The sequence below is a fragment of the Gymnogyps californianus genome, chromosome 5, assembly GCF_018139145.2.
Source record: "Gymnogyps californianus isolate 813 chromosome 5, ASM1813914v2, whole genome shotgun sequence".
NCBI lineage: Eukaryota > Metazoa > Chordata > Aves > Accipitriformes > Cathartidae > Gymnogyps > Gymnogyps californianus.
In genome coordinates this window covers 20,774,952-20,802,223 of record NC_059475.1, presented here as the reverse complement: position 1 = coordinate 20,802,223, position 27,272 = coordinate 20,774,952, and the positions used below count along the sequence as shown (strand labels likewise).

Here is a 27,272-nt window from a genome sequence, read left to right as displayed (position 1 = left end):
GCTTCCCTATGCAAGCAGGAGCACAGCAGAGATGTTCGTGTGCCCAGCTGGGTCCCTGCCCTGAGAGCAGGGGGCGTGCACCCCGCAGGTCGCTTCTGTGTCTCCACCACCTGGGAATGGCGTGGGAGATGTGACTGATACGATCCAGCTGATGTTCCTTGTAATTGTGCCTGTGAGAAGCCTTATGTGCTTAGGTGTTAGATTGTGTGCACCCGTCTGTGGAAATCAAGGATGGAGACACCAACCTTGTGTTTTAGCTTTGGTGTTCAAAATAAACTGCACCAAATGCCACTGCAAAACTGAGTTGGTTTTAATAAATAATATTTGCAATATGTTCCTGTTACAAACCTTCTTGAAACAAAAACCCTTGAACCTAATGACAGGACCCTTGCTGGGTAAGGAGAGGAGCATTACGCCTGACCTGCTGCTTACGGCACTTTGCGCAGGAGAGGGCTGAAGCCCAGTGTCACTTTGTCGACATGGCCTCTGCAGCCTTCTTGTTCGGCAGGAGGAACAGGGTGTTTGGCTGTCTTGCTTCTAGCTCTTCCTGAGAGTCCTCGGGAGAAACTTGAGCTCAGTTAAAAGGTTGTGCAGAGGGTATCTGCATAGCTGCAGGGGAGCCAGTGAGCAGAGCATCCCCCTCGCCCTGCCATCCAGAGTGATGTCAGGTTTACCCAGCCAAAGACCAGCTGTAGTCTCGTCCTTTTTTAAAAAAAAACCAAAATCTTATCTTTGTTACAGCAGGGATGGGGTGGAGATGGGCTTGGGGTTTTATAATCTTTCTGTTCATTTCAGGGTGGCTCTAATTATTTTGTTCATTGGTGCTGCTCCACGCGCAAAAACGGAGATTCTCCTGTGGCTTTGGTTTTTCTAATTAGAAGTCAGCACTAATTGGTTAGTGGCCTTGTGGGTAAAACACCAAATTCCAGCAGAGTGCAGGGGATTCCTTCAGGTCCTGGAGGATGTTTGGGATGGGTAATGATGAGGTTTTTTAGCATGCTTTGTATTCCCTGGATCAGCCAGTGGGGACAGACAGGATCCGGGGTGAGGGGTGTGTGGAGCGGTAGAGATCCCCATCTGTCTTTTGGATTTACCCCAGTAATTAGCGAGTGTGTTAAGTCTGCTGCAGCTGTCATTGCTCAGGTCTGCTGGATGGTGAGGGGCTAGACCGGCAGGCGGGTTTTGAGGGTCTTTGGGTCAGAAAATCACAGAGCTCTTGTAATGGAATAAATGATGTTATTTATAACAGCCCGTAAATGGTTGATGACTTGGGCACAGATGTGGCATTGTCCCCGTGCTGGGTGACTGGAAATGGCCATCCCCGCTCCCAGCAAACAGAGAAGCAGCGCTTGGCCCCAAGCAGGGAAGGAGCACTCCGGTGACCCCGGGGAGTAGAAGGGAGCTTTGGTTTCAGTCCCATCCAGCCCAACACCCTGCTGCCTTGCACCAGTGCAAGTGCAGGCAGGAAGGTCTGTGCATTGGAGCAGCCACGCAGCATTAAGTGCAAAGACCCTGAGAGGCACAAAAAAAATGCTTAAAAAAAAAATAAAATTAGGTTGTATCCTTCACCTGGATGTGCAATCCCATGCTCTTGTGTCGGGAGCATGGAAGCTGCTCGGAGATTCCTGCTGCCACAGCTGGATGCAGCTCAGACGTGTTTCAAGGACGTTATGCTGGGATCACAGTCATGCCCTTCAGATGGTTATGGATTTTTCTAGCTAAAGTAAATGTCACAAGCCCTTGATCTGGTGTTTCTAAAGCGGATTGGGTTGCGTTTTTTCCCTCTCTGAGCACTCAGGCTGTCACATCTGCATTGCACGTTTCCTTCAGGTTTGTTTTCGCCACTTCGCTGACGTGATGGAAGCCCAAGTGTCACAAGACAGCAGCTCTGTGTTGTTTTAATAAAGACTAGGATGTCATCTTTGAAAAAGTCTCTTACTGAAGACAAGAGTAACATCCCTTTGATGTTCATTTTGATAGACTGTGCTTTATTAGAGGGAAAAATATCTTGTTGCAGGAACCCCAGGCAGTTTCACAGGGAAGCTGCCCTGACTTTGGCTCTGCTCGAGTGATGTAGAAACCCGTCTTGTCTTCCAGGCTGGGACTTGCTGAACTTCAGGGCCAACCGTTTGAGTCCCAGTTCATATGCTGGAGCTGGCAGACAGCTGACCATATTGAGTACTTGAAGAGGGACTCTTGGCTTATCAAGCAGGCTGTTGTGTTTTGCAGCATCTTAGTACCTGATCGGGGCTTAGGTTGTTGTCTCAGCTTCTGTATTGTGAAATGTCAGCAGGAGGAGGGAGGTTGCATACCCGTCCAGGGCACTGGTCCCAAAGCAACCACCCATCAGTGGGCGAGAAAGCAGCTTTTTCAGACCTCTGGCATGAGCCATCACCAGAGCACAGCAGGTTTTGCTTTCTGTTCCCCCACCTGCTGCCAATGTGCATCCCTGCGTGCTGCTGGTTGCAGTCTGGGTGTTGTGGCTGTCACAGATTATAGGAAATAAGGCTGAAAAAAACCCTCAAGAGGAGGGCCTTTTACAGTCCCTAGCCCAGGATGGCCTGGCTATGCCTAAAATCATTCCTGGCATAACCTGTTTCAGGATGAGCAACAAATAGGATTATCTTAATTAAAGTGATGCCCTGGGGTTCCTTGTGCTCATCACTGCATCAGATCTGTCTCCATCTCTGTTCTAGACACATTTCGTAGTGATCTGATTTAATTTCAGTAGCAACATCAACAAAACGTGACACCAGCACAATTCCTTGCGTGGATGGGGTTAGACTGATGCAATGGTGCCTTTTCCTGGCTGTACTTCCACAAGGGAAAGGGTACAAAAATAAAGGAGTCCATGCAAGGAGCACACTGCTTTGCAGAGTTAGGGTATGTCAAAGAAGTGCTAAATTGTGTAATTCAGGGTTCAGCACAGGGAGACTCAGGTGGTCTGTGTCCTCTTCACTGCTGTTTTAAACCCAAGTTTAAATCCCAACCTGACTTTGCTTGGGAAGGTTAGGAAATGGTTGGTGCCGTGTAAGAATCTACACAGTTAAGGCAGCACAGTTTTGCAGAGAAAAAAGAGGCTGTGTCACATGTGCTCCATTAGCGGGATAATTTATTCATCATAGCCCTGAAATAAGTGGATTTCAGCCAGAAGTATCAGTCCTAGGAAGAGGATATGACCTCTGCATCGTTTGCAAGCTGCTTCTTGTTGCTGGCCATGTGGGATGGGACCTTTAGAGCAGAATGTCTTTGGCCAGAGATGTCTGGTTTTTAGGCAAAGCCTGTCTTTGTGCACGGGGGTAGCGTTGTCTCTGCTAAGGTCACGAGAGTGCAGGGTGCTTAATCCAGTACATGCCAGCAAAGCAGTTTAGGATGAATTGGGGCTCTGTATGGACTGACACGGACCCACAAGGGCGAATAATCTGCTAACGCTGGGGAGAGCCAGCAGACATTTGTCATGGTAGGGTCGGCTGAAGTCAGGTCTCCTGCCCACAAATGCCATGGGAAAGAAAGCGGGTTGTGCCTGGGAGCTGCAGAGTGACTTCTGCTGCTGGTTTTTGCCATTTTGGAAAGGCAGGTAGCATTTTCCTCTCCCCCAAAGGTAGCCCTGGTAATGAATGTAAATGCCCACCCACGACACATCAGCTTTAGGATTTAAATTTGCCCCACTTTGCTGCCAAAGCTCCCGTAGACCTGCTGGCACCCCATCTAGCATAGCCAAGGCTCCAGCTGCAGGGACAACAGCTGAGTTGGGAGCAACCATTATCCATAGAGAAAGAAAACCATGCGCAGCAAAGTCCAGGCTGCCAAGTGTCTTGCATGGCCACACCATCAATCAGCTGGTTTTGTGGTGCAAAAAAGAAGTCCTCTTCTCTAGGGTGGTGGTGATGGTAGTGGTGGTGGTAAAGGCTTCACCCGCCACTCCAGGTGAAGATTTTCACAGCTCAGCTCCCCCGGCGCATCACTGGTGGAGGAAGTGGAGTCCTTCCTCTCCAGAAGGATCACTCTTTGAGCCCTAAAGGAACTGAGGAAGGTGGACTGCCCTCCACTTCAGGATGTTGGAGACGTGTGGTGGGTATACGGAGAGGCTTGAAAGTGAAATTGCCATGCATACCCAAAATATGGGCATTACTCCTGCAGTCTCTTCCTGGTAGACCATGCATATGGCTGAGAAGCTAACAGTGACAGGCTCCAAAATGTGAAAGTGAGCTGAAATGTGTATACTCTGCTCTAAAAAACCAACCCACCCCTCCCAAACCCTTTTTAACTTCAATGTCTTAACTACTGCAAAAAGATGTCCTGTGTTTAAAGGCAGTGACTCCACCCATGTAATTAAAGACCTGGAGCACCTGGTTGGGTACTTCTCAGAGGAGATCTCTGATGCGGGAAGATGGAGCTGTATAGAAGTACAGACGTGACTGTACTTCTATAGTCTTCCACATCCCACCTACTGGAAAGAAAGTACATGGAGAGGGGAGAGATGGGGATGGGGTGACGATGGCCTTTGGGCTGCCAGCTTTGTATGTTAAAGGCTAGAGAGGGAAGATGATCCTATGGCAAAACCTGGAGCAAGTTTTAAACACTGTGGGTTCAGTCCTTGGCTCTGACACGGCCTTTCTACACGGCACCTTGAGCCATCACTTCGACCACCAGCATCTCCAATTGTGAAACGGGATGATGTCCATTCTTCATCCCGTGCATTGGTCTGTCTGTCAGTCTGCATGGGGCATGATGGTCTAGGTGCTCTCTTCCCATCTGTAAGGGCTGAGCGGTTTATAAGAGACAGAAGATGGTGACCTTGAAGGTTGTTTTTTCTTCTCACATGGAGCAGGAGTTGCCATCACCTGCTGCCTTCCCTCCATCAGTTCATCCCAGCATAGATGCTGCTTGTAATGATAACTTCCCTGTTTTCCTTCAAGTTTCACGACGAAGGAAAATTGCTCATTTTTCCTCCATGTGATTCACAGCTCTGAGGTTTTATCACTTTCATGTCTGGAGGTGGTGGGAGGAGGAAAGCCCTTGGATAAATAACAGGGAGGCATTTCAGTTCAGTTCCATCTCAGCATATTTTGAAACTCCCCTGTTCCTGCCACACTGTCATGCGGAGAAAATCATTAGAGACATTTACTATATGCCAGTGAGGGTCGCACTCATTAAAGTACAACAATACCAGCTCTGGGAATTCAAAACAAAATTATTTTCTTCCCACGGAGCTGAGCATGATCTTCTACCTTGGCAGCTGTCAGTCAGTCTCTCCTAATCCATTGGAAATAAATCATTTTTTCTGAATTGGTGATTTTATCTGAATTGGTACATACTCCAGTTTCTTGATCCCATCTCAGTTTTTGCTTCATGAAGTCATGACTGCTTGCAGGAGCCAGGCTTTCATGGGTGCCTTACCAGTACCACTTTGGGGACGTGGTTCATCTAACCCTGTTGCTTTGTGTCTCCTGATGCATTGCACTTCTTTCATCCTGATTTAATGACTCTCGGGGAATGGGTATCTCTTGTTTGTCTCCTTGGTCTTTCAGCTGTGGGGATGAAGCTGTCCAGCATGGCGTGAAAGTTTGCTGTCTTCCAGAAATGCCTCCTCATGTGAGCTTGGACGAGCAGGAGTGGCTCCCCTGGGTGTGCAGATGGTGAATTAGTGATGTCCTGCTTAAAATTTGGGATGCTGTTGAATAGGATGGTGGCCTTCCGTGGGAATGTCTTGGTAGTGAGATACTTTTTAGGGGGCAGCTCTTATTTGGTGGGTACAGAGGGGAGGGCAGGATCACGCAAAGGATTTCTGTAGGGTATGGTCCTGGCTACGCATTGGACCTTCAGAGCTGGTGCTAAGCAACACCTGGGGCAGAGCAAGCTTTTGGCAAGTGCTGGGTTTTAAATGTTGAATGTCCGTTACACTTACAGGATCAGGATGCATTACACTGACACTTTTTGTGTCAGCAGAAAGACTGAAATATTTACCATAATGGGGTAGAAAAGTGTTCTAACACATATCTAGCTCTCCTATTACTACATGGTGGTCTTGGCATTTATTACATAGCTATTTTATAGACTTATTTTGACTGGGATAGTGGTGTTACTTCTTTGCTGTCCCCTAGCCTGTCTACTTGAACCCCACTTCCTATCTCATCTTGTACTAGCTCTTGGGGACAAGAGCTGTTGTTGCTGTGTTTTGCACTCGGTAGGCGCAGTGCTGCCATGCAGACGGTAACGAAATGAGCATGGGTCTGTGCTGCGAGCCCAGGTGGGTTGACAGTGCAGCGCCATGGTTATGGTCTTTATAACCTTGTACATAGGCTGGCGTTACAAAGTCAAGCTAGAAGTAAAAAAGCTGATGATGCGAGATGGATCAGAAAGGAAAGGTAACAGGAGCAGATGTTCAGCCTGGTGTAAGAGATGCAAAGGCAACACAGCAGGACCACGTCCAGAAAACCTTCTGCTGGGATCTTGATGCTTCCCTGTGAATTGCAGCCCTTCTCTTGCATCAGCCTGAAACGCGTGAAGCAGAACACTCTATGGAAAAAGAAGAGGGATTTTGAAGGAGGTTGGATGCATTTGTACCAGGCAATGCCAGTAGCTCCAGTTGATTGCCTGGTTGGGCACTGCTCTGCTCAGCCCCAAGCTCATTCCCATGACTGGGAATCTGGCATCTCTGTCCCCTCCCAAGGAATTGCTTGGTCCCGAGGGATTGCCATGTTGCAATGTAAATCCCCTCCACGGCTTGGGCACATGCAGCCGGTCCTTCAGCATACCCCAGGGTCCTCAGGAACCTGAGTGCTGCGGTTGACTTTGTAAGCTGCAAGGCGTTTCACAGGTGGGATGAATGAAAGGGTGGAAAATATTCAGAAATTACTTCTTTTTCTTTTTTATGAAGCTGTCCTGGTTTCGGCTGGGACAGAGTTAACTCTCTTCTTAGTAGCTGGTACAGTGCTGTGTTTTGGATTTAGTGTGAGAATGATGTTGATAACACTCTGATGTTTTAGCTGTTGCTAAGTAGCGCTTATCTTAAGCCAAGGACTTTTCAGTTTCCCATGCTCTGCCAGCAGCAGGTGTGCAAGAAGCTGGGAGGGAGCAGAGCCAGGGCAGCTGACCCGAACTAGCCAAAGGGGTATTCCATACCATGTAACGTCATGCCCAGTATATAAACAGGGGGGAGTTGGCCGGGAGGCGCAGATCGCGGCTCGGGAACTAACTGGGCATTGGTCAGCGGGTGGTGAGCAATTGCATTGTGCATCACTGTTTTTTTTGTTCCCCCCCCCCTCCTTTTTTTGTTATATTCCTTTTCATTACTATTATTATTATTATATTTAATTATTACTATTGTTAGATTATATTTTACTTTAGTTATTAAACTGTTCTTATCTCAACCCACGAGTTTTACTTTTTTTTCCCCTTTCCTCCTCCTCACCCCACTGGGAGGGGGGAGGGGGAAGCGGCTGCGTGGTGCTTAGTTGCTGGTTGGGGTTAAACCACGACAGCAGCTTTTTCTTTTAATGGGAGAAGTCAGGGATGGAACAAAAGCTCTTTTTTCTGTTTTCCATTGAAATTTAATGGTCTCTTTAGAGAGAGAGGGCTTTATGACAAGAAGTGAACGCGTGCAGGCAGGAGGAGGGACACATGCACGTTTGTCCCCAATCCCCCTCCTTGCCTGAGGAGTACCCTGCACATTCAGGGGAGAGCCCTTGGTGTAGCCTACAGTCTCCTTTGCTGCTTGTCAAACCATGAGAGTTGCTGTGGACATGTCCCTGTGGCTTTCATGGTAAGGGCTCTCCTCTCCAAGGGGAAATGTATTTTTCCCCCAGTCCCTGAGGATGTGGGTGAGAACAGCCATGCCAGGTCAGATCAAAGGCTTCAAAGCCAAGGGTGCTGTGTCTGGTCCTTGGAGAGGGGTCCAAGGGCAGGCTGGTGTGCATGGAATGTGACCACTGTGAAGCACCTGAGATGTCTCCATGTATAAGGGGATGGTCCATGTCCAGCTCTTCCAGTAAGGTTAAAAGCATGAGACATGGCTTGATTTTGACTGAGTAGGTATCTTCGATGGATGCAGGTGCTCAGCTCATCCGTCAGATTGGAGATGCCCTCTCTGCACCAGCGCAGGCAGAAGAAGTGATCGGTTGGGGTGTCTGCTCAGATGGCTGGTGGTCTGCAGCAGCAAACCATGGAGCAAATCCGTTCAACCACCAGCAGGACCAGCTAACCTTGCACGTGTTTCCCTCCCCACAGATGTGCCGGCGAGTGTACAAAGGGATCCCGCTTCAGGTGCGAGGCCAGGTCTGGTCGCTTCTGCTGGACGTTGAGAAGATGAAGAAGGAGAACAAAGGAAAATATGAGGTACCGGCTCTTCCTGGCAAAGACAACAGGAACAAGGTGATGGGGAGGCTGGTTTGGTGGGGCTTCACCAGCTGGGGCAAGTTGGACCTGTGGCGGATGCAGGCATCTCCATCTCCACCTGCATGGGCAGGAGGGAAATGGGGGTTCCTACAGGGATACTTTAAGAGCCGGAGGGGACACAGCCCTTGCATCCTCCCTCGCAGGGTAGTGGCGTGCCGAGTGCCCTGTGACGTGCGCTGGTGGTGGGGCCTGATCCTGTCCGTGAACTGCTGTGACCTCTGAGAAGGAAAGGCTTAAAATTAGTGAGGACTGAAAATGCAAAGGATATAAACTCTTTGTCCGTGTGTGTATATTAGGCTGGGGCCTTTTAGCACGTTAGCCAGCTGTTTTCCCTAATATGCTGCTTCCATTTATTCTTCTGGAAGCTGTGGGCAAAGATGTTGTTGGTGTTACTGCATCCTTAGGGAAAGATGCCAGGAAGAGGGAGAGGAAGCTTAGCAAAGGTACTGCTCACAGTTCCCCAAGCTCCCTGGAGTTATGCGGAGTAGCCACAAGTACCCTGAAGCGGGTAGGTGCTGGATGGGGGTACCCCAAACGTCTCTGTGTGCTTGAAAATTTCACTCGGGGTGTTTTGAAATGCGCAGCAAGGTCAGAAGCCTTAAACCAGCCGACGATGGGTCTTTAGTCAAGAAACCCAATTAAGGGTGAGGTGAGGGCAGGTCTTGCAAGCTTCGGGGGGGATTTCTGAGCACAGGGTCCTGTCTTACAGCTTAGATGTGCAGCTGGAAGTTGACTGGCAGCGTTGGAAGAGCTTGGATTGAAGTGGCTTCTTTTATCTTCTATCTTCAATCTTTTTAAAACTGTCTTGATAGTTTCTATTGAAAATCACTATTAAAAATCAAATAAAAATCATTTTTCTATTAAAAATCACTTATTTTCTCTGCAGATAGGAGAAAAGCCTGCCTTCTATTGCTTCCTACCAGAGTACTGCATGCTGCAGGCTTGGATTCCTTGGTATAAAATAAGCAATTTCTGTAGCGTTCATTGAACAAGAACCGAGTGACGGGGCTTGCTATATTTTGTTATTTTTTATGTCAGGCATCTCGGCTCTTTTACGCTGCCACTTTCCGTAGGCAGCGTGTGGAAGCCCTTGTTGATAATTAACTTATTTTCCAAACTTGTGTTATGATTTAGCTTGCATCATGTACCCAGGCAAGGATCACGGTGTCGTGGAGACAGTTATGTTTTGGAGGCAGGAGGTCAAGTGCTGCTTCCAGCAGGTCTTTCTAAAAATCCCTGCCTATTAAGCAGGATGATGCTAACACTCATTATAGTTAGTCAGGCGTAGATGTTAATAGCGAGATGCCACTGGGATGGAGTCACGTGCAGGGACTTGGGGAAGGCAGGCTGGGCTCACGGCAATAAGCAGAGATAAGGAAGCTCTCCCAGCATGCAGATTCTTTTCATGCTCCCTCCCTCGAAGCTGTGCTGCACAGGCAGGGAAGCAATCCAAACAAATGAAAGTCGCAAGGAGTTTATCTGTGCTCCAGAGGGGTCTGTGATAAACAGGAGCTTCAGGGCTAATAGGCTTTGCTGTATGCAAACCCCCTACAAGCTCAAATTAATCTACCTCTTCTTTGGTGCCACCTGCCGCCAGTAATTAGCTCTCCCCTAATTTCCTCCAGAAAAGGCTCAGTGCAGGCCCTGGATGAGAAGTTTTGCTTTCAAGAAGGGACTAAGCCTCAGCCCCAGCCCTGTGTCCTGGAGGGGCTGGTCCCAAGGCCACCCCATTTCTCCTTGGGGCATGAGCCATGGCACAAAAGCCTGGCTTTTGCATGTGTCCTGATTTTTGAGTGTGCCACCTGGCACATGCCAGGTGATTTATCTTCCTTTATACCCACTGCTCCCTCTGTAGGGGTGTCCCCTGCGCTCGGGCTGGTGGAGGAGCTACTTTTCCAGCCATGCAGGATACCTTGCTCCCCGTGTCCGTGTTGCCTCTGGAGTGATGCAATTAAAAAGCCTGGTCCAGTTGCTTCCATAGTGCTTTATGTTATCCCAGCTGTGCTCCAAGTCCTCTCCATGCAAGTCTCTGAGTCTTCCTCAAGGCCATGGCAGCTCAGTTGTCCTTGATGCTGCAGGAGCCCAGAGGCTACCATGGGATGTGCCACACTTGGTTTCAACGTGGGTATGATGCTCTGCCTCCCTGGGATTTCATAGCCACAACTGAGAGGGCTTGAGAAGAGCTGAGAAGGCAGCAGGAGAAACGTGCTGGCCATGGGGCAGAGCAGAGGCATCCTGGCTTTTACCTGCTGCTTTGTAAAAGGTCTCTGGGACCTCCAGCTTCCCAGCCTCTGCTCTGCTGCCAGCTTGCAGGGCTCTCAGCACTAATGAGCTCGGAAGAGCATCTGTGGAGCCCCCAGGTTACTTAAACAAGGGAAAAAAGGTGAACAACCCATCCTGGGCTTCTTGTTTACCATCCGCAGAATTAATAAAGCCTCCTGGGTGCATAGAGGTGACAAAGGGTGCAACCTACCTGCTATTCAGGTGCAGTGATTTAAAAAACCCCCAAAGGAGGGGTTTTTAGTCTTTGGAAGATTTCTGTGTTGTTCTGGCAGGGAAAACAAGAGGGCCTTTAGCAGGGAAATTTGAACTGAAGTGACCCAGTGCATAGGAATAGTTATCTTGTCTCAGGTAGTCTGCCTGCTTTATAGAGGGCAAGGAGCCGTAGGATGCAGAGAGCACAGGATTTACAGCAGGGAAATGATGTTGTTCATCAGATCTTCATTCCATCGTCACTTTTATCCTCCCTTGTCTTGTGCAGGCAATAATTCAAAACAGCCCCTGCACTGTTGCTCCTCCATACAGCTGCTTTCAAGGTTGGAGTTAATATTCCTGAGATACTGTGACTGCCTTGAGCGTTGGCTGTGCTGGACATATCTGGATGCTAATGACCTTTTGATGTTCCCCTGAGCTGATGTGGCCACCTTGGAAGGTCAACAGCAGCCTGGAGGTGCCTTGTATTAGGCTGACAAGCATTTGTAGGATGGTAGCTGCTGGAGCAGATGATTAAGTATCTGTGCAGATGTGCTGTTTTCTGTCTCCTGTGTGAGCAAGGAGGGGTCCTGACCCTGGGCTCCAGGCAAGCTCGGCTTGCTGCTCATCTCTGCTGCCCCTAACCTGCTGGTGGATCTCAGGCTGCCTGAAGACAGTCACAAAATGTATTTTATTAATGCAATTAACCCTGGAGATATTAAAGAAGGAAGGCATGATCACCGGTGGTATCTAAAGGCTGTGAGATGAGATGTTTGTCTATAGCATAATGGCCCTTGCCTGCATGCACAGGGCTGAACAGTGGGTTACAAATGGGACTGCAGTGGGATTCGTCCATGGAGCATCTTGAGCTTGGGACTCTGAGGGCACAATTGACTGAGGTGGGCTTAGCTTTTGTTTGAATTTCCTTTTTTTTTGCAGTGGACTTCAGTCCTTTATCTGTGTGATGCTGCCTTAAATCATTAGCCAGCATGGGGGGAACATGGGGATTCTTGGCTATGAGTTTAGCTTCTGTTCTGGACTCTGCCAGTTCATTAAAATTTGCACCAGTCCAAGGGAATACCCCAGAACTGTTTTTCTAGGGGTAACTCCTTAAACCTAAGATGATTCTCTTCTGCAGGGGAAGTAGTAGTTGGAGATCACTTCATAGAGTCCATCATCGTAAGACTTTGGACTTTATTATGACTGAGCCTCTGAAAAGCTCAGGGACTCCATGCGTACATCTGTGTGTTGGTTATAGAAGTGTATCGTTCCTTAAGCGCCAACAGAGGTCTTGATGCTTTATGACAGCCAGACCAGGTACACAAACGAAATCAAAAGAAATCAGAGTGGAATTTAATTATAAAGGTTTTAGATTCTGAAAACTTGGTATCTGTATTGGAAGATGGGCGAAGGCTGGGTTGGCAGCTGCTGCTGTCGTAGCATGTGAGTGTGGGGTTGTCCCCTTCTCCCTGGGCCAACAGCACAGCCAAGGGGCCGGGTATTCACCTCCGGGCTGCAGATCATTGCTCACTGCAAGACAGCAGTGTCCCTGAGTCGCTCTGCGATAGCTCTGTGCAGCTTACAAGCTGCCACTCCTGCTGTAGGAAGCATGCCTTCTCACTGTGAGGAGAGAGGTGTGGGCTGAGATGGTGTCTGACTCCTTCCTCTTGTCTGCCCCTCTCCCTTCTAGCAAATGAAAGAACAAGCAAAGAGCTTTTCATCGGAAATCAAGCAGATAGATTTGGACGTTAACCGCACCTTCCGAAACCACATCATGTTTCGGGATCGCTACGGAGTGAAGTGAGTACAGGAGACTTCGCATGGCTGTACAGGCATCGCTGCCGGTGGGTGTGCGTGGGATGAGCTGGATGGGGTGGCCAGCAGCCCCAGGCTTGGGGTGGCCACCAGCCCCCTGGCTCAGAGCAGCTCACAGGAGAGCAAAGCCATCTCTGCCCGCTCCACAAACCATCAGCACATGGTACAACCCACAGATGTTGGGCTGCTGATTCTTTCTTCGGACAGGTCTACACTGGACCACGTTCAGCCCCAGTTCTTGAGCCAAGCATCAGACTGCTGTGGTGCCTTGTCCCCCAAGGTGCTAGGGTTGCAGTTGCAGAGGGCTTGGTTTGGGATAGCTGGGATGATGGGGTGGGTCCGTTGGGAGCTGGGTGGGATGGGGTGCATGTGAGGTTTGACAGAGTGGCTTTGTCACTTGGATGAGTCACACCTGGCTGCCCTGCACAGACATACAGTCTGCGAGGAAGCCTGCACTGCGTATCTATATGGTGATGCCTCCTTTAGCAAGGAGGGAAGGGAGAAAGGAACCTACTAATAAAATGGTGGCAGTGCTTTCCCCCAGGATCTATAACACTTGATGCCTGGGTGGTTGCAAGTCTGTTAAAAACCCACCACCACTCCAAACCTGAAGAGCGGGTATGTTGAACACAGCATGTGTAGGTACGGGCATGTCTCTCCGGGAGACCTGCTGATGGAGCAGGCTGGTCCAGCCCCGCTCCGCCGGGCCGCTGGTGACTCCCCCCTGAAGGAAGAGGTCCCATCCCATGTGCCCATCAAGGTGCTTTCTGGTTCTGTGAGCCCTGCTCCTTGCAAAAGGCATAAGTACCAGTTGGCTGGGTGTTTTCAGAGCCTTTGCTCTCTGTGCGTACGCGTTGGTGTGCACACGAAGCTGAAGACCTCACGCTCAGGTGTTTTAATATCCTTCTTTCTCCCCAGGCAACAGGCACTCTTCCATGTCCTATCAGCATACTCGGTTTATAACACCGTAAGTAGTAAGTTAGTCCAGTTAAAGTGAATAGCGTTGTGCTTTATTTATTTTTTTATATATATATATATATATATATATAAAGATTTTTAAAAAGCTTTATATATATTTATATATGTGTATACATGTATGTCTGTGTATATATATATATATACACACACACCCCCACATTTAGCCAGTGGTAATTTTAAGTCCTAATACTGGTTTGTACAGACAGCTGCAAGACTCGCAGGCAGCACAAGACTCTTTGCACAGTTCCCTTGTTCATTTTGTCACCTGGTAAATGACATCTGGCATATGAGGTTTGGGTGAGTGTCAGCAAAGAACAAGGGATTGCCCTTTGGCTTTCCAGCAAGACTAGCCTCCTGGCTGAAGGTCCGTCATGTTTCTGACTTCTTGTCATACACTGAATGGCATCCTTGTTGAAAACACTGATTTATTACAATGAACCAGTCATTTTTAGCTGAAGGGCACGGGCAGAATAAGCCTAAATTAGCAGCTGAACCTACTGCCTCCATCTCCAGGAGGGGACAATTACTCCAGAAGGTACAGAAGATGCTTAGGGGGGTAGTCAAGGAAACAAAGACCCTGCCTTCCCTCATACCAGATAAATGCTTACCAGATTTATTTATTCTTTAATTACGTCAGTGCTCACGTGGCTGAAGGAATCCAAAACAGCATCGGAGCCACATGCTGTTTTTCATCCCATCCCCTATTCCTTGAAGTAGCTGCAGGCACCTCTTATGTTGAGGTTTCTGTCCCTCACCCTCCAGGCTTGCACAGGGCTGGTGTGGGGAGTGGTGTGGTGGGGGGCATTGCCTGCAAGCCCCTCACCTCCCGCTGGAGGACCTGCTAGAGCAGGTCCGGAGAAGGGCCATGAAAATGGTCAGAGGGCCGGAACACCTCTCCCATGAAGAAAGGCTGAGAGTTGGGATTGTTCAGCCTGGAGAAGAGAAGGCTCTGGGGAGACCTTATTGTGGCCTTCAATATATAAAGGGGGCTTATAAGAAAGACGGAAAGACTTTTTACCAGGGCCTGTAGTGACAGGATATGGCACAACGGTTTTAAACTGAAAGAGGGTAGGTTTAGATTGGACATAATCTAAACATAGGAAGACATTTTTTACAATGAGGGTGGTGAGACACTGCAACAGGTTGCCCAGAGAAGCTGTGGATGCCCCATCACTGGAAGTGTTCAAAGTCAGGTTGGATGGGGCTTTGAGCAACCTGATCTAGTGAAAGATTTCTCTGCCCATGGCAGGGGGGTTGGACGAGATGATCTTCAAAGGTCCCTTCCAACCCAAACCACTCTGTGAGTCAGTGACATGGTAGATGCTGTAGACATATGGGAGCTGTGAATTTGGGCATAAACGATAAAGACCTTGAAACAGGACAGACCTTGAAAGAGGAGAGGGAAGCACAGGCAGCCTGACCTGCTTCTGCAGCATCATGGTGGGGTCTGACGGCGTGGCAGCACGTGTGCCCCTCTTGGCTCTTGCAGGAAGTGAGCTACTGCCAAGGGATGAGCCAGATCGCAGCCATCCTCCTGATGTACTTAAACGAAGAGGATGCATTTTGGGCACTGGCACAGCTGCTGACCAACCAGCGGCACGCCATGCACGGTAAGGCTGGGGTGGGATGCAGATGGGGGCTGTTGCAACGGGAGGGAAGGCTGTTTACATCGGTCGGTAGAGCCTCATTTCTCTTCACATACTTGTTTAAAGTGGGTAAGGCTTAATTATGTGCCGACACAACCCGACTGCGGAGCTGAACTTCACTCTTGGAGGCAGACAAGTTCATCAGAGAAAAATGTGGTTTATCGGCACTGAGCTTTAGCGCTCAGTAATTAACACTTCCACAGAGGTGCTATCTTCCCTCCAGAGTGCCTTGCCCTTGGCAATCAATTAACTCAAGGTTACAAGTTTTTAAGAAGTCTCACAGAAGTACATCCAAGAGCATCACGTAATGCTCTGTTTTTAGCGTGCCACAAGCTACATGCCTTTTTGTTTTTATGAAGATCTAATTCCACCAAATGTGCTGTATTATTTTACTTCAAACACATTAAAGATCCTTTCATCTTACTTGTGGTTAGCAGTAATCTATGCACAGAGGGTTATTTTATGAGCGGAGGGCTAAGCCTTATGGCTTGATAACTCCAGACAGTCTTAGACGCATGTCCTGCTAGATTACGGGGCGCTGCACAAGCTTTTGGTGTTCAAATATCTTCAGCTTTTCTCTGAACCTTGGTAAGCACTGAGATGTGTTCAGAGAGGTCTTGGCCAAGCCAAGTCTCACGTGGGGAGGCAGTGGGGAGGTGAGCAGGTCTGCTCTGCGAGGCTGGGGTGAGAAGGACCAGCTGGGGTTGGTGCTGAGGGTGCTGTCGCCCATGTAGACTGGGTGAAGGGCGGACTCTGGGAGGGATGCCAAGGGAGGTAGCTGGGCACACTGTGGTCCAGCCGACTTCAACAGGTGACACAGGGGATGAGTTTCTAGAAAATCAGTCTGCCCCTGTGACGGCTCCAGAGCTTTTCTGATTTTTTTTTTTTTCTCTCATCTTTTCTCATTAAGGTTTTTTCATTCCTGGGTTCCCGAAGCTGCAGAGATTTCAAGCTCACCACGAGCAGATTTTAAGTAAACTGTTTCCCAAACTGAAGAAGCACATGGTATCTCTTTGCTATCAGTCTCCCCATACTAATATTGCATTTTAATGCTAAAGCAATTAGTGTAATGTTCTGCCAAATAGATGCACAAATGAACATATTTCTAACTGTGTAGGCCTGCTTCAGCCACAAAGAGGCAAGTGTTTGTTAAATGGGGTGCCTGAATCTTGCTGAGGCGAATGGTTATCATTTGCTTGCTGGTCATCATTAGTGTAGGGACTGCTAAAATCTAAAGGCTTCCTTAGGAAAGCCAGGCAGGAAGGCTCACAGAGCCTGCAGCAAACGGAGCTATTGCATACAGCAGTGAGGCTGAGCTGTGTTCAGGCTCTGCTCCTGGTGTAAGGGTGATGCTGGACTGCCTGGAGTCTTAATTCAATAATTATTAGCCCCAAGTGCTTGCATTTAACAGCTTTGCTGTTGTTTAAAGACAGGAGGCACGTAAGGTTTGCTGTGTGTTTTGTTGCTTGGGCACGTCCAGTTGTTTTTCTCTCTAGCAGATGGTACAAGCCCATTTGGTAGCTGGAGGAGCATCTGCAGGACATACTGACTGCAGTCTAACATCTAGGCAACTATTTTGCCACACCTGCTCCCTTTGGTTTTTTTTCCCCTTGTCCCCCCTTGCATTTGCTGTAGACAGTTGGTATTCAGTGGCTAGACTCCTGAAGGTTTCTTATGCTCCCAAGGGGCTCGGTGGCCCAGCTACAGGAAAAGCTGTTTATATTGCCATCATCTGCAACAGCTCTTGCTTCGTGCTGCAAACGAGCCAGCCCTGGTCGTAAAAGTGAAACAGAGACAGGACGGGTTTTCACTTAATTATAGCCATGGGGGGCGGGGAGGACCTGGGTGGGGAGGATGGGAATAACTCTCTGAAAGCTAGTCATGCCTCCTGGCTCTCGAAGGCTCCCCAGGCTTGCAGGTGCCCCGCACCAGCCAAAAGCAAAGACCAGAGCCAGCTGTTAATCCCACGGGCTTCTTTCTCTTCCCATCCCCGCTGCTTTGCTGGCTTTGCAGCAGCAGTCACGTCAACTTTGTGCACGTGCGGGGCGCTGTGCATCCCAGCACCAGCTGTGCCAGAAAAAGCAAAGCTGTGCGCAAGCGCTGCACTGGGTGCCAGACAGGGATGGAAAAGTGATAGACCGGGGTGATGTTGGTGAGGTTTTCAAGAGTTTTCCTTAGCCTGTCAGGCTGTCCTGCTCCTGCAGCAGCCATGCCATGCAAATGAAGTAGTGCTAGCAAAGCTGGCTTGACTGTGCAGGTCTGGATTTACCTGTGGGATAGTTGGGGTTAATCATTTTTGTAGTGCTGCAGGAGGCTCGCATGGGAATTGCTATGGAAACAAAAATGGTAGTCTGCAAGGAGTGCCTGGTTTGGGTTCCTGGAAGGTTTTTGTAAATCCCTGGAGTAGATACTAGGCCAGAAAAGCTTCTCCTAGAAATCCCTCTCCAAAGTTGTGGCTCAAGTCTGGCCACATCGAGGATCAGGTTCAATGAATATCTTGGGCAAAGGACCAAAACAGGACTTCAACATTGGTATTTAAAGCAGGGGCTTTGGTGGGAGAGAAACCACAGCCAGATCCTGCACCCAGACCCCAGCATTAATAAGCCAACCAACCAACCTCCCCAAAAGCCCTGTGAGTTGCCTGAACCTCCAGCAGCCAGCCTGGTGAAACGCCTCTCTTTGCTGTCTCCTCCTAGGACAAGGAGCAGATGACTACAGGGATTTACACAACCAAGTGGTTCCTGCAGTGTTTCATTGACCGGGTGAGGATGCTCTGCAGGTTGTTTGCTGCTCTGCCACTTGTATGCACAGTTAATCGGCCTGGTTTTTTGAAAAAGTATCATAATTTGAAGAAGGTGTTAATATTTTATAAGGTGGGATATTATGCACGCTCTCATAAGGCAAAAAACTTAATAAGGGAGAAGCTAAAAATAACTGCATGTCACTGATGACAAGCCAATTCCTGCTGCCTCATCACAAGCGGTTGCTGGGAGATGGCTCAGCAGCAGCAGTATAAGCTTCAAAGTCGGGAGAGATCTTTCTCTTGCCCACTGGCACGGCTGCAAAGGCAATTAACCTCACTTTGGCTCTGGAAACAATGCAGGGAGAAGAAGAGCTGGAGGCACAAACCTCAACAAATAGCACTGCAGCAGCTGCAGGCAAAGGAGTGGGCTGGGCACTGGAGACACATGAAAGAGTGAGAAAATTACCCTGATTTGTCCAGAGCTAATTTGCCAGTCCCGAGCCAAGACTACTTTATTTTTAGGGGCAGCATTGTGCTTGCACACTTGAACGTAAGATCCAGACTTGCTAATGTTTAGGACATCTGTGTGTCCCCAGTCTCAATTTTCTGCTGCCCCATCTCCTATAAAACAGTGGATGACCTCTTCCCCTTGAGAGGGAACTCACTGCTTTGCAGTCTGTCACTAAAAGCTGTATAAAATGCAAAATCCCTTTAACTGCAGTAACGTGGTAAAAGAGCTGCAATGGCCAGTTGTGCCAAACTCTGGAGAGTAAGCACAGCATCCTAAATTTGAACTTAAATGTCACAGTAGGACTAGTATTAATTTCTGTGTTGGTGAGATGCCTTACATCTACTGGCAGATGATAGGCTGCTCCATCATTTTGGATATCAGTTCACTCCTGTTTGTCAGATTGGGTCCAGGTGCAAATGAAAACCTCTTGCAGAGGTTTTTCTAGCAGGCAGAAATAAGCCTGTGTATAAGGAAGACCACTTCTCTAGACACCAAAGAAGTGATTTTTTAATGCTTAGTGAAGCACCGTTGGGCCTTCAGACCTATCCCATAAATAGCCCTTCATCTATCTGGGCAATTTGGATGGATACAAGAGTGGTTTTGTGCGCTTGCAGGGCTGAAAGATGATGATGCTCCCTCCAGGGTAGGGGAATCCATGTGCTAGCATGCCTGTGCAGAAAGTTTCTCCTTTTTCTGCATTCACAGCTGGGTTTTAAGTACTTTCCCGGCCACCCAGGGGTGTTAGCTTTAAGGCAAAACCATAGATGATAAAATAGGGGTTTGTGTTATAGATGAATCCTGGACATCCAATGCCTTGCCCTGTTGTGTGTTTTGGTGCAAGGGGATATAGTGATGCCACCAACCTCTGTATCATCATCCCATCAATCAGTGCTAACGAGTGTGGTGCTAACAAGCTGGTTTTTTGTTTGTGTGTTTGAAACAGACCCCCTTCACCCTTACCTTGCGGTTGTGGGATATCTACATCCTGGAAGGAGAGCGGGTGCTGACGGCCATGGCTTACACCATCCTCAAACTGCACAAAAGTAAGGTCCCAGCAGAGCATGTCTTGTATGGCAGAGGTGGCACTGTGCTGGGCCACCCTTGTGCTGCTGACCCGGAAAGCCTTGCTGGCTCCTACCAGCCTGCTTGGTGCCCTGCGCTGGCCCCAAAAGGCACAGTCCCGTGCTGATGCTCCAGGGAAGAAATGAGATGCTGCAAGGGTTGAAACACTGCCCTCAGCACGTAGCAAATCCCACCTGAAATGCTCCTAGCTGCCTCTTTCTGTGTGCTGCGCCCCACATCTTTTATCAGCATGCTTTTAGGGGCAGTACAGACAGCAACCCATCTGTCTGCAAAGCTCTATGTGGTAGTTCAGCTGAAAAGGCTGTAGAGGGAGAAATAAATCCATTAATATACTTCTAAAATGACCAAAACCTGGTTTTCGTACATAACATTAAGGCAGTGATGTTTCTACCTCAAGATCTTTGGGACTTTGAATCCCTCCACTCCCATAAGCTAGCAGCCTTGCTTTGTTGCCCTGTTACGTCTTTGATCTGAGACAGGAGCAATGCTGATACTGCATGCTGGGAACCTTTGGGCCAGTGGGATTTATGAGACTGCATGTGTTGGCTTCTGCAAACAGCCACCCTGCTCTTCCTTCAGTTGAATGAAGAACAGGCTATCCAGAAATAAATCTTCAAGTATCCCATTTGTTTGCAAAGATTGGGAAACTGGCAGGCAGGCAGAAGTTTCAGCCTGGCTGTGAAATCGTCTCTCCTCCCTGAGGAATGCGTGGTGCGGATTGGCATCCCTGCCTGCATCCCGTTCCTGCCTGCATCCCATCCTTGCCTGAATCCCTGGCGTGGGTCAGCATCTCTGCCTGCATCCCTGCCTGCTGGCTGGTGCAGGTTGGCATCCCTGGATGGCGGAGCAGTGGCTGTTCAGTCTGACACTCAGGGGCTATCTCATGGAGCTCTTCCTCCTCCTAGAGGTATTGGTGAGAACTTCTAGAAATGGCCCAAAACGTGCATCCTGGTCAGCATAGGTCCCAGCCCCACCATTGTCCTGCCATTGCTGAGCTACTGCCCAGAGGTGGCACAGATATGTACATGTATTGACAACCCTGAGCAACAGTGGGAAGGTGGGAGAGAGGCAAAAACGTTCAGGCTGTCCCACCCTGGAGTGGGAGCAGCAGCAGAATCCCAGATAAAACCAAAGCAATGCAACCCACGCTCGTGCTACCCTGCAATTTGGCCATGCCACTGCCATTACTCCTTTCTACCATCCCCCAGAGCGCTTGCTGAAGATGACGCTGGAAGATTTACGGGAATTTCTGCAGGAGAAAATTGCCGCTTCCCTGCAGTATGAGGATGATGCCGTCATCGAGCAACTGCAGGTGTCAATGACCGAACTGCGCAAGATGAAATTTGACCTCCCCCCACCAGGTGGGTACAGGGGAAGGCGGGCAGCCCAGCGGGAACGGCCGGTGGTACCCCTGTCCCGTGGGGACTAGAGCATCCCTCTGCTGTGGGGCTGGGAGCCGGGGCAGCCCAGAAGGGTTGGCACCCGCTGGGTGCAGCATCTGCCTTCCCCATGGTTGGGGCATGCCAGATGCAAAAATGAACTGATGGACAGTTTGAGTTTTATTTTGTTTTCTCTGCTTCCAATGCAGCAAAGCCTGAGGAGTTCCCACGGAAACCCCTGGGCCTGGAGCTCTCCCTCAACCCAGTAGCCGTGAAGGGCAACATGGCGGCCAACGGCCAGAACGGCCGGATGGGTGAGCAGCCCCCAGACGGGGAGCCCCATCCCCACAGAGGTCCCGGGGTGCTGGGAGGAACAACGGCGGCAGAGGCGAGGACTGCCACCCTCCAGGGCAGTGAAGCAGCTGAAGTGATGGACATCCACCTGCATCCTCCTGCTGGGGGGCTGCCGGGAGAGGAGGGTTGGGTGGAGCCCACCGGGGATGGGCAGCCACCATCTCTTCTGAAGGCAAGCGAGATGCAGGCCCATCATCACCTCCTGCCCACGGTCCTGCCTCCAGAGCAGCCTCTTCTCGCTCCTGGCTCTGCCATGGTGGACCACAAGTCAGTCTTCCTCTCCGCCCCAGCCGAGCATGGCTCCTTGGACTCCTCTCTCCAAAATATGCTGAGACCTCCTGACTCGAGCACCGCTGAGCTTTCTGCTACGGACCACACGATATGGCAGCCAAATCCTGCTGCCCTGCTGGCGGGAGAACAAGCATCTTCCGTCTGCAAAAAGAAAGCGCTCGATGCACCCCCTCATCCTTTGCCGGGTGGCTGGCAGCAGCTCTCCGGCATGTTGCAGCATGACAACTCCCCCAAGAGTGAGCGCAGGGAGGAGATGGCCAGGAAGCGCTGCAGAGCGGCACTGCCGGACAAAACAGACTTGAAGCACTTGGCATCCAAAGCTGCATCCACGGGGGAGCTTGCCAGCCTGCAGCAGAATGGGCCAGGGAGTGCCACCAGCGCCGCGCACTGGCCAGAGGGCTTGGGCGTGCTGTCTGTGCAAGGGCTGGCAGGCGGCAGCGTGCCCATCTTACCTGGCAGCGAGTCGGAGGCAGCGGGGCTGGGCGAGGGCTGCCCCTTCCAGCGGGTGCTGTCCCCTGCAGTGGAGGGGAACAGCCCCTACACCGTTATCAAAACCACCACTCCCCTCCACCTGGTCCATGCAACAGAGCAGGACTTCTTGAACAGAAAGCAGGTGGCATTGCCTCTGCTGGAGACTGGACATCCCCTGCCTGCCACCTCCACGCCACCACCTCTTGCGCTGGACCCGGAGGAGGTAGATGCCCAAAAAAGCCTCCAGAAACCATTAAACGCACTGAAAGCCCCACGACCCCCCCTGAGCCCCAAACCAAAATTACCGCCGCAGGTTGCCAAATCCTGCTCGGAGAACAGTTTCCTTTCAGGCTCTCCTCCCCTGGCAAAGCTGCCCAAATCAGTGACGTTTTAGTGGGGATGGGGGGAGGTGAGAGAGAGGAAGCGGGTGCTGGAGCAGCACCCTCACCCCATTTTTGGGACCCCCCCTTCAGCAGGGCTGTGTCGGGGTGACAGCACAGCAGCCATTGCCTGTCAAGCTGTGCTTTGGTACGAGCGCCCGGCGAGGGGATGGAGTGGTGGCCACCGGCGCCAGGAGGCACCAGCAAATTGGGTTTGCATTTTTCCTATGGACAAATTGGAACGCGCTTTCATTTTTTGTTCCTCGAAGCTCCCCTAGCCTCATCACGTGTTGGGAAAGAGGCAGGGCTGGTGAACGTTTTGTGTTTTCTTCTGCTCCTACATGCCCTAGGTACCTATGGCTGTGGAAGCAGACCCAAGGTGTAGAAGTCTGAAATGCTTTCTTTAAAATGCCCGATCAGTGCAGCCAACAGCATTGCTTTCAAAGGCCTTTGTAGCCATAGATTTTTATTTCTTTTCCCAGACCTGTGGTTGTAGGCAGCAGCATTTTCAGGCAAGGCCATGGCATCCCGGCAGGGCGCAGGCAGCCCGCTGTCTACTCTATGCAATTCCACAAAGCAGTGCCCGGCTGTACCTGGCTCCTGCCATGGTGGTGGATGGTGTCCCGGAGGGGAGGTTTAACAGCTGGTGAGTCCCTGGGGGGTCTCCTTGGTGTGACCCTGGTGGAGGACCACCAGCAGGGTGGTTCTTTCCCAAGTTCTCAAGGTGACAAGGACAGTGATGAAGGTTGAGCCTAGTCTCTTGGGCTGAGTGGCCCTTCTGCTGGCCTTTCCCTTGGAGGTCCAGGGCAGCAAGCAGGCTCACTGCCTTTCTGTTGGCTGAACAGGAAAAGGGGCTGCTGCCTTGGGAAACCTCCTGCCTTTACTAGCAAGCTGCTGGAGGTGTGATGGTGTCTAATCACAGTGCCCAGGCTGAAGCCCACTTTTACTTTGAGCAAGTTGTCAGAGTGGAAACGGCATAGGAGCTGGGGAAGGGGAGCACATTGCCCAGAACCTGATCTCAGCCCTTCTGGTTTAGCCCACCCAGAAATCAACAACCAAGGAAGTAAACCTGGGCACAGAGGTTTGGAAGATGATGCTGTAGAGCATCAACGTCACCGCAGCCTACTGTTGAGGAGATAAGGCGGTGGGTGCCCACCTGCCCTTCATGCACCAAGGTCTGGTGGCCTGTCCATCTCCTCTCCATCCTAGGCTGTCGCTGCTGCACAGCCCAAACCATTGGCTGGAGGTGTGCAGGGACCTGGGGACAGCTCACCCCAATGAAAGAGCAGGTCCAAATTCCTGTTCCCAGTATCTACTTCACCCGTATAGGTGAAGGGACTTCATCAGGAAGGAAGATCAATGGAAGCAGCAGGAAATAAACTAGCCCAGATGTGCTGTATTTGACTCTGCTGTGCAGAAGAGGTGGCTGCAGATGCCACCTTAGGCAGGACTGCGGGTGGGAGTCCCATCCCTTCAATGGAGACCCTGGGCAAAAGCTCCTTTAAGTTCTAAGGAGACTTTGAAAACTACTTTTTATCTCACAGGCTGCTTCAGTAACATAACCTGATCTGAAGCCTACCTGGAAGCCCAGCAGAAAACTTCCACTAAATTACTTTGTGGGGTTTATCAGGGGTTTTTTTTCTTGTGTGCACGTGGTAGTTTATGTTAGCAGCAGGGAGAGCGTCGAAGGGAGCACCCCATCTTTGTTTGGAAGTAGCCAGCCAGACCACAGCACCGTCAGCTTCTGTTGCAACCCCATCTTTTGCTGAGTCTCCAACCTTGCCCATCCTCTCTCCCTCTGCACAGCAGGGATAACCCTATTAGCTACCTCGCAGGGGTGTTGTGAGGAGTTGAGAGTTGCTCTTTGAGAAGTGCTGTATGAATGTTCAGTATTTGTGTTTTGAGACATCACGGGCCCCTTCTAGGACAACGGTGCTTGAATTGGTTTTAATTTAGAGTACATTTTTCAGTAACCGTGCAGTAGTTAATCCTATTTGTGTGTTAAAATACCTGGGCAGTATTTCAGGACAGATATTGATTGCCTTTCACTAGCAGCCCACTGGCCTTGAGGTTGCTAGGAAGCAACAAGAAACATCTGAGGGCTGGTGATCACCTCAGCTTGGTTTCTGTAGCTTGGGGGTCTGTCCTCTCCTTGAAGCACACATAGGACTCCTGTTAACGTCTCTGAGTGTTTGGGTCACACATGCAAGAGCTGAGACCTTTTTCCCCTCATTTTACCTTTTTCCCCTCATTTCAGGCACACAGCCTTTGCACATTGTGTTGCACGTGTGCCCAGGCTTCTCACCCAGCGTGTGTCTGGGACATTTTGCAGTATTCACATTTAAACAGGTGGTTTGCTCTAATTTTGGAGAGCTGTCAAATGCCCAGTACCTGTTGCATGGCATTTGGTGCATGGTGTTCAACAAGAATTTGGGGGGGTTCCTGCCCTCCAAGCCCTAACAGGAACAAGCTGCAAGGTCCTCAACACCTCCAAGCCTGGGGGAAGCCACCAGCTAGTTTCAGTGACCTTTGGACCAGGCAGACACAGGCTCCCTGTTCCCACCAGTGTGCTTCTTGCTGAGAAGGTCTCCAAGCTCCTCAGTGTGCCACCTAAGAAACTCTTCTCCAACCTGCAGCCCCTGAAAGCTGGCAGGTTTGGGAAGAGTTCCCAGGGGCAAAGTAGCCCAAGCTGGCTGGGAGCCAGGAATGTGCATTGCTTTCCTTGGAGTGATGCTCTCACTTCAGCCCATCAAAGCATAATCTACTAGGAGATGACCGATTCTTTCTCCTTCTCTGCCTCTTGCTGCAGATGAAGCTGCGGCCATGGTGGGTGTATGGCAGCAGGGGTGGGCAGGGCACAGCCCAGCCTCAGCTCTTTCGCTGAGGATAGGAAGGGAAGGAGAAAGGTGAGGGTGGCAGCTCAGCAGGACAAATAACTGGCCCAAGCCACTTGCACCCCTGCCCCAGCCTCCTACAATGGCCTCAGCCCCTTAGCAAAAGCCACTCTTACCACGAGCAAACTCAGGAAAGCAGCTCCCCCGTCCTTGCCCTCGCAGACCTGGTGACAACTCTCGCCTTGGTGCCCGCCATGTAGTTTTAAAGACCAACGTTGCGAGTTTGGGGGGGGGGCATTGTTTGTAATTGAGCACTTCTTTGAGTGGCTGTGGCACCAGCAGGCAGCAGGAGCCACAGGAGCACTGGGGACCTGCTCCAGCATGGGACAGTGGTTGAGGTCAGGGTCTCTCAGCCATGCACTTTGAGAGCCCAGCTACCATCTGCTTTTCTTTTTAATTGCTATTCTTGTTTACAGCGTGGAACGCTTCCTCTGTGACTCTTTCTAATGTATTATAACTATTCCTTTAAAAAAACATTTTTATATCTGTGCTTTTTTTTCTTTGTGTTTTTTTGTAAGGAAGTTTTGGGCAAAAAAAAGTCAATCGTTCCTTTTTATGCTGATCCAAACAGACTGTCCAGAGTATCTGATGCTGTGTTTTACATGGTTGTAATGATAATGGTTAAAGAAGTTTAGCATAAAATCAGACTCCACAAGGTTTCTTATGGTGACAGATGCTGCAGCAAGACCAGTTGCCTTCTCCTCCTGGCTTTTAGCTTGGTTCACCAAGTCTGCTTCAGCTGCAGTGAGTCCAGCCCACTCCGTCTCTGCTTTCCTCACTGCTTTTCTACCATGGTTAAATCCAGACAGCCCTAGCAGCAGTGTAAAGAAAACTGCTTTCTACATACCACCATCCTCTCCCAGCTTGCTGAGCCAAGGGCAGCATCCTGCCCCCAGCCTCTGCACATCCCTTCTGACATGCGGCTGATGGCCAGCATCCCTGCTGCGGCTTTCTTTTGTGGCCAAGATTTCAGGTTTGGAGTTTGTTTTCCTGCCTGCAGGCAGCACTGGGCGGGTTGGACGGGGCTGGGAGCAGGCGGACACAGCTCTTTGCACAGTGAGTGGGTGGGTGCAACTCACCATGATGCTACAGAAGTCAGGACTGAGTCATGCTTATGCTAGTCACTGGGAGCATAAGGTGGTGCCGCTCACAGCTGAAAATGGATTTTAAAAAGCTGTGTGTGAGCAGCACCTCTGACTCACCCCAAATTTCATGACCAGTGCTTCCTGGGCTTAGATGACCACGGTACTGTTGGCTTTGGGGTGTTAAATTTGGGCAGTATTCTGGTTTGCCCTAAGAGAAAGCTTCCATTTGGTACTTAAGCAACATGGTTATGGTAAACTCAGGGTCATCTGTCTCTACCAGAGCAGCACAGAGGGCACAAAGACTGACAGTAAAATGGAAGGGCTAGGATTAGCTAAATGCCACCCTAGGATTTAAGGGCAGTGCAGGAAATGTGGCATCCCCGTGCATCACCCGGTGGGTGCTGTAGGCTGGTATTCCTGCTTCCAGTGGTGCTCTGCCTCACCTAAAAGAGGTCAAACAGGAACAAAAGAAGATCCTAAAATGAGTTAGCTCATTTATATTAACTGGTTAATACCTGGTCTGCAACCCTGGGGCGGGGGGGGGGGAAGCCAGCACCTGTAACCACCACAGTGGAGCAGCCATGCAGTCAGGATGCAGTTCTCAGCACATCTCCTGTATCATTTCACACTGGATGCCAGCCCAGGGATGCTCCACCACATGGGTGGGACATCCATGGGCTGGAGTAAGCAAACGTCATCCCTCCCACATTTCCAGGTGCCTGCAAGCAGCCCAGTTGCACAAGCTGCTTTGTGTCACCTCCCGGCCAACAGCC

At 50.1% G+C, this 27,272-nt stretch overlaps 1 protein-coding gene across 2 annotated transcripts in view; it reads left to right on the top strand.

Moving 5' to 3' along the window:
• The window catches only part of LOC127016796 (USP6 N-terminal-like protein), a 70,781-nt gene extending 44,877 nt beyond the window's left edge, over nt 1-25,904 (top strand). For both annotated transcript variants that reach the window (XM_050897530.1, XM_050897529.1), the window contains 9 exons: nt 8,230-8,337; nt 12,560-12,669; nt 13,603-13,651; nt 15,152-15,272; nt 16,219-16,313; nt 18,005-18,070; nt 19,506-19,605; nt 20,854-21,006; nt 21,234-25,904. In XM_050897530.1, the coding sequence (XP_050753487.1) occupies nt 8,230-8,337; nt 12,560-12,669; nt 13,603-13,651; nt 15,152-15,272; nt 16,219-16,313; nt 18,005-18,070; nt 19,506-19,605; nt 20,854-21,006; nt 21,234-22,534 (2,103 nt within the window). In that variant the 3' untranslated portion in view covers nt 22,535-25,904. The remainder of the gene's footprint in view (nt 1-8,229; nt 8,338-12,559; nt 12,670-13,602; nt 13,652-15,151; nt 15,273-16,218; nt 16,314-18,004; nt 18,071-19,505; nt 19,606-20,853; nt 21,007-21,233) is intronic.
• The last annotated feature ends 1,368 nt before the right edge of the window (nt 25,905-27,272 follow it).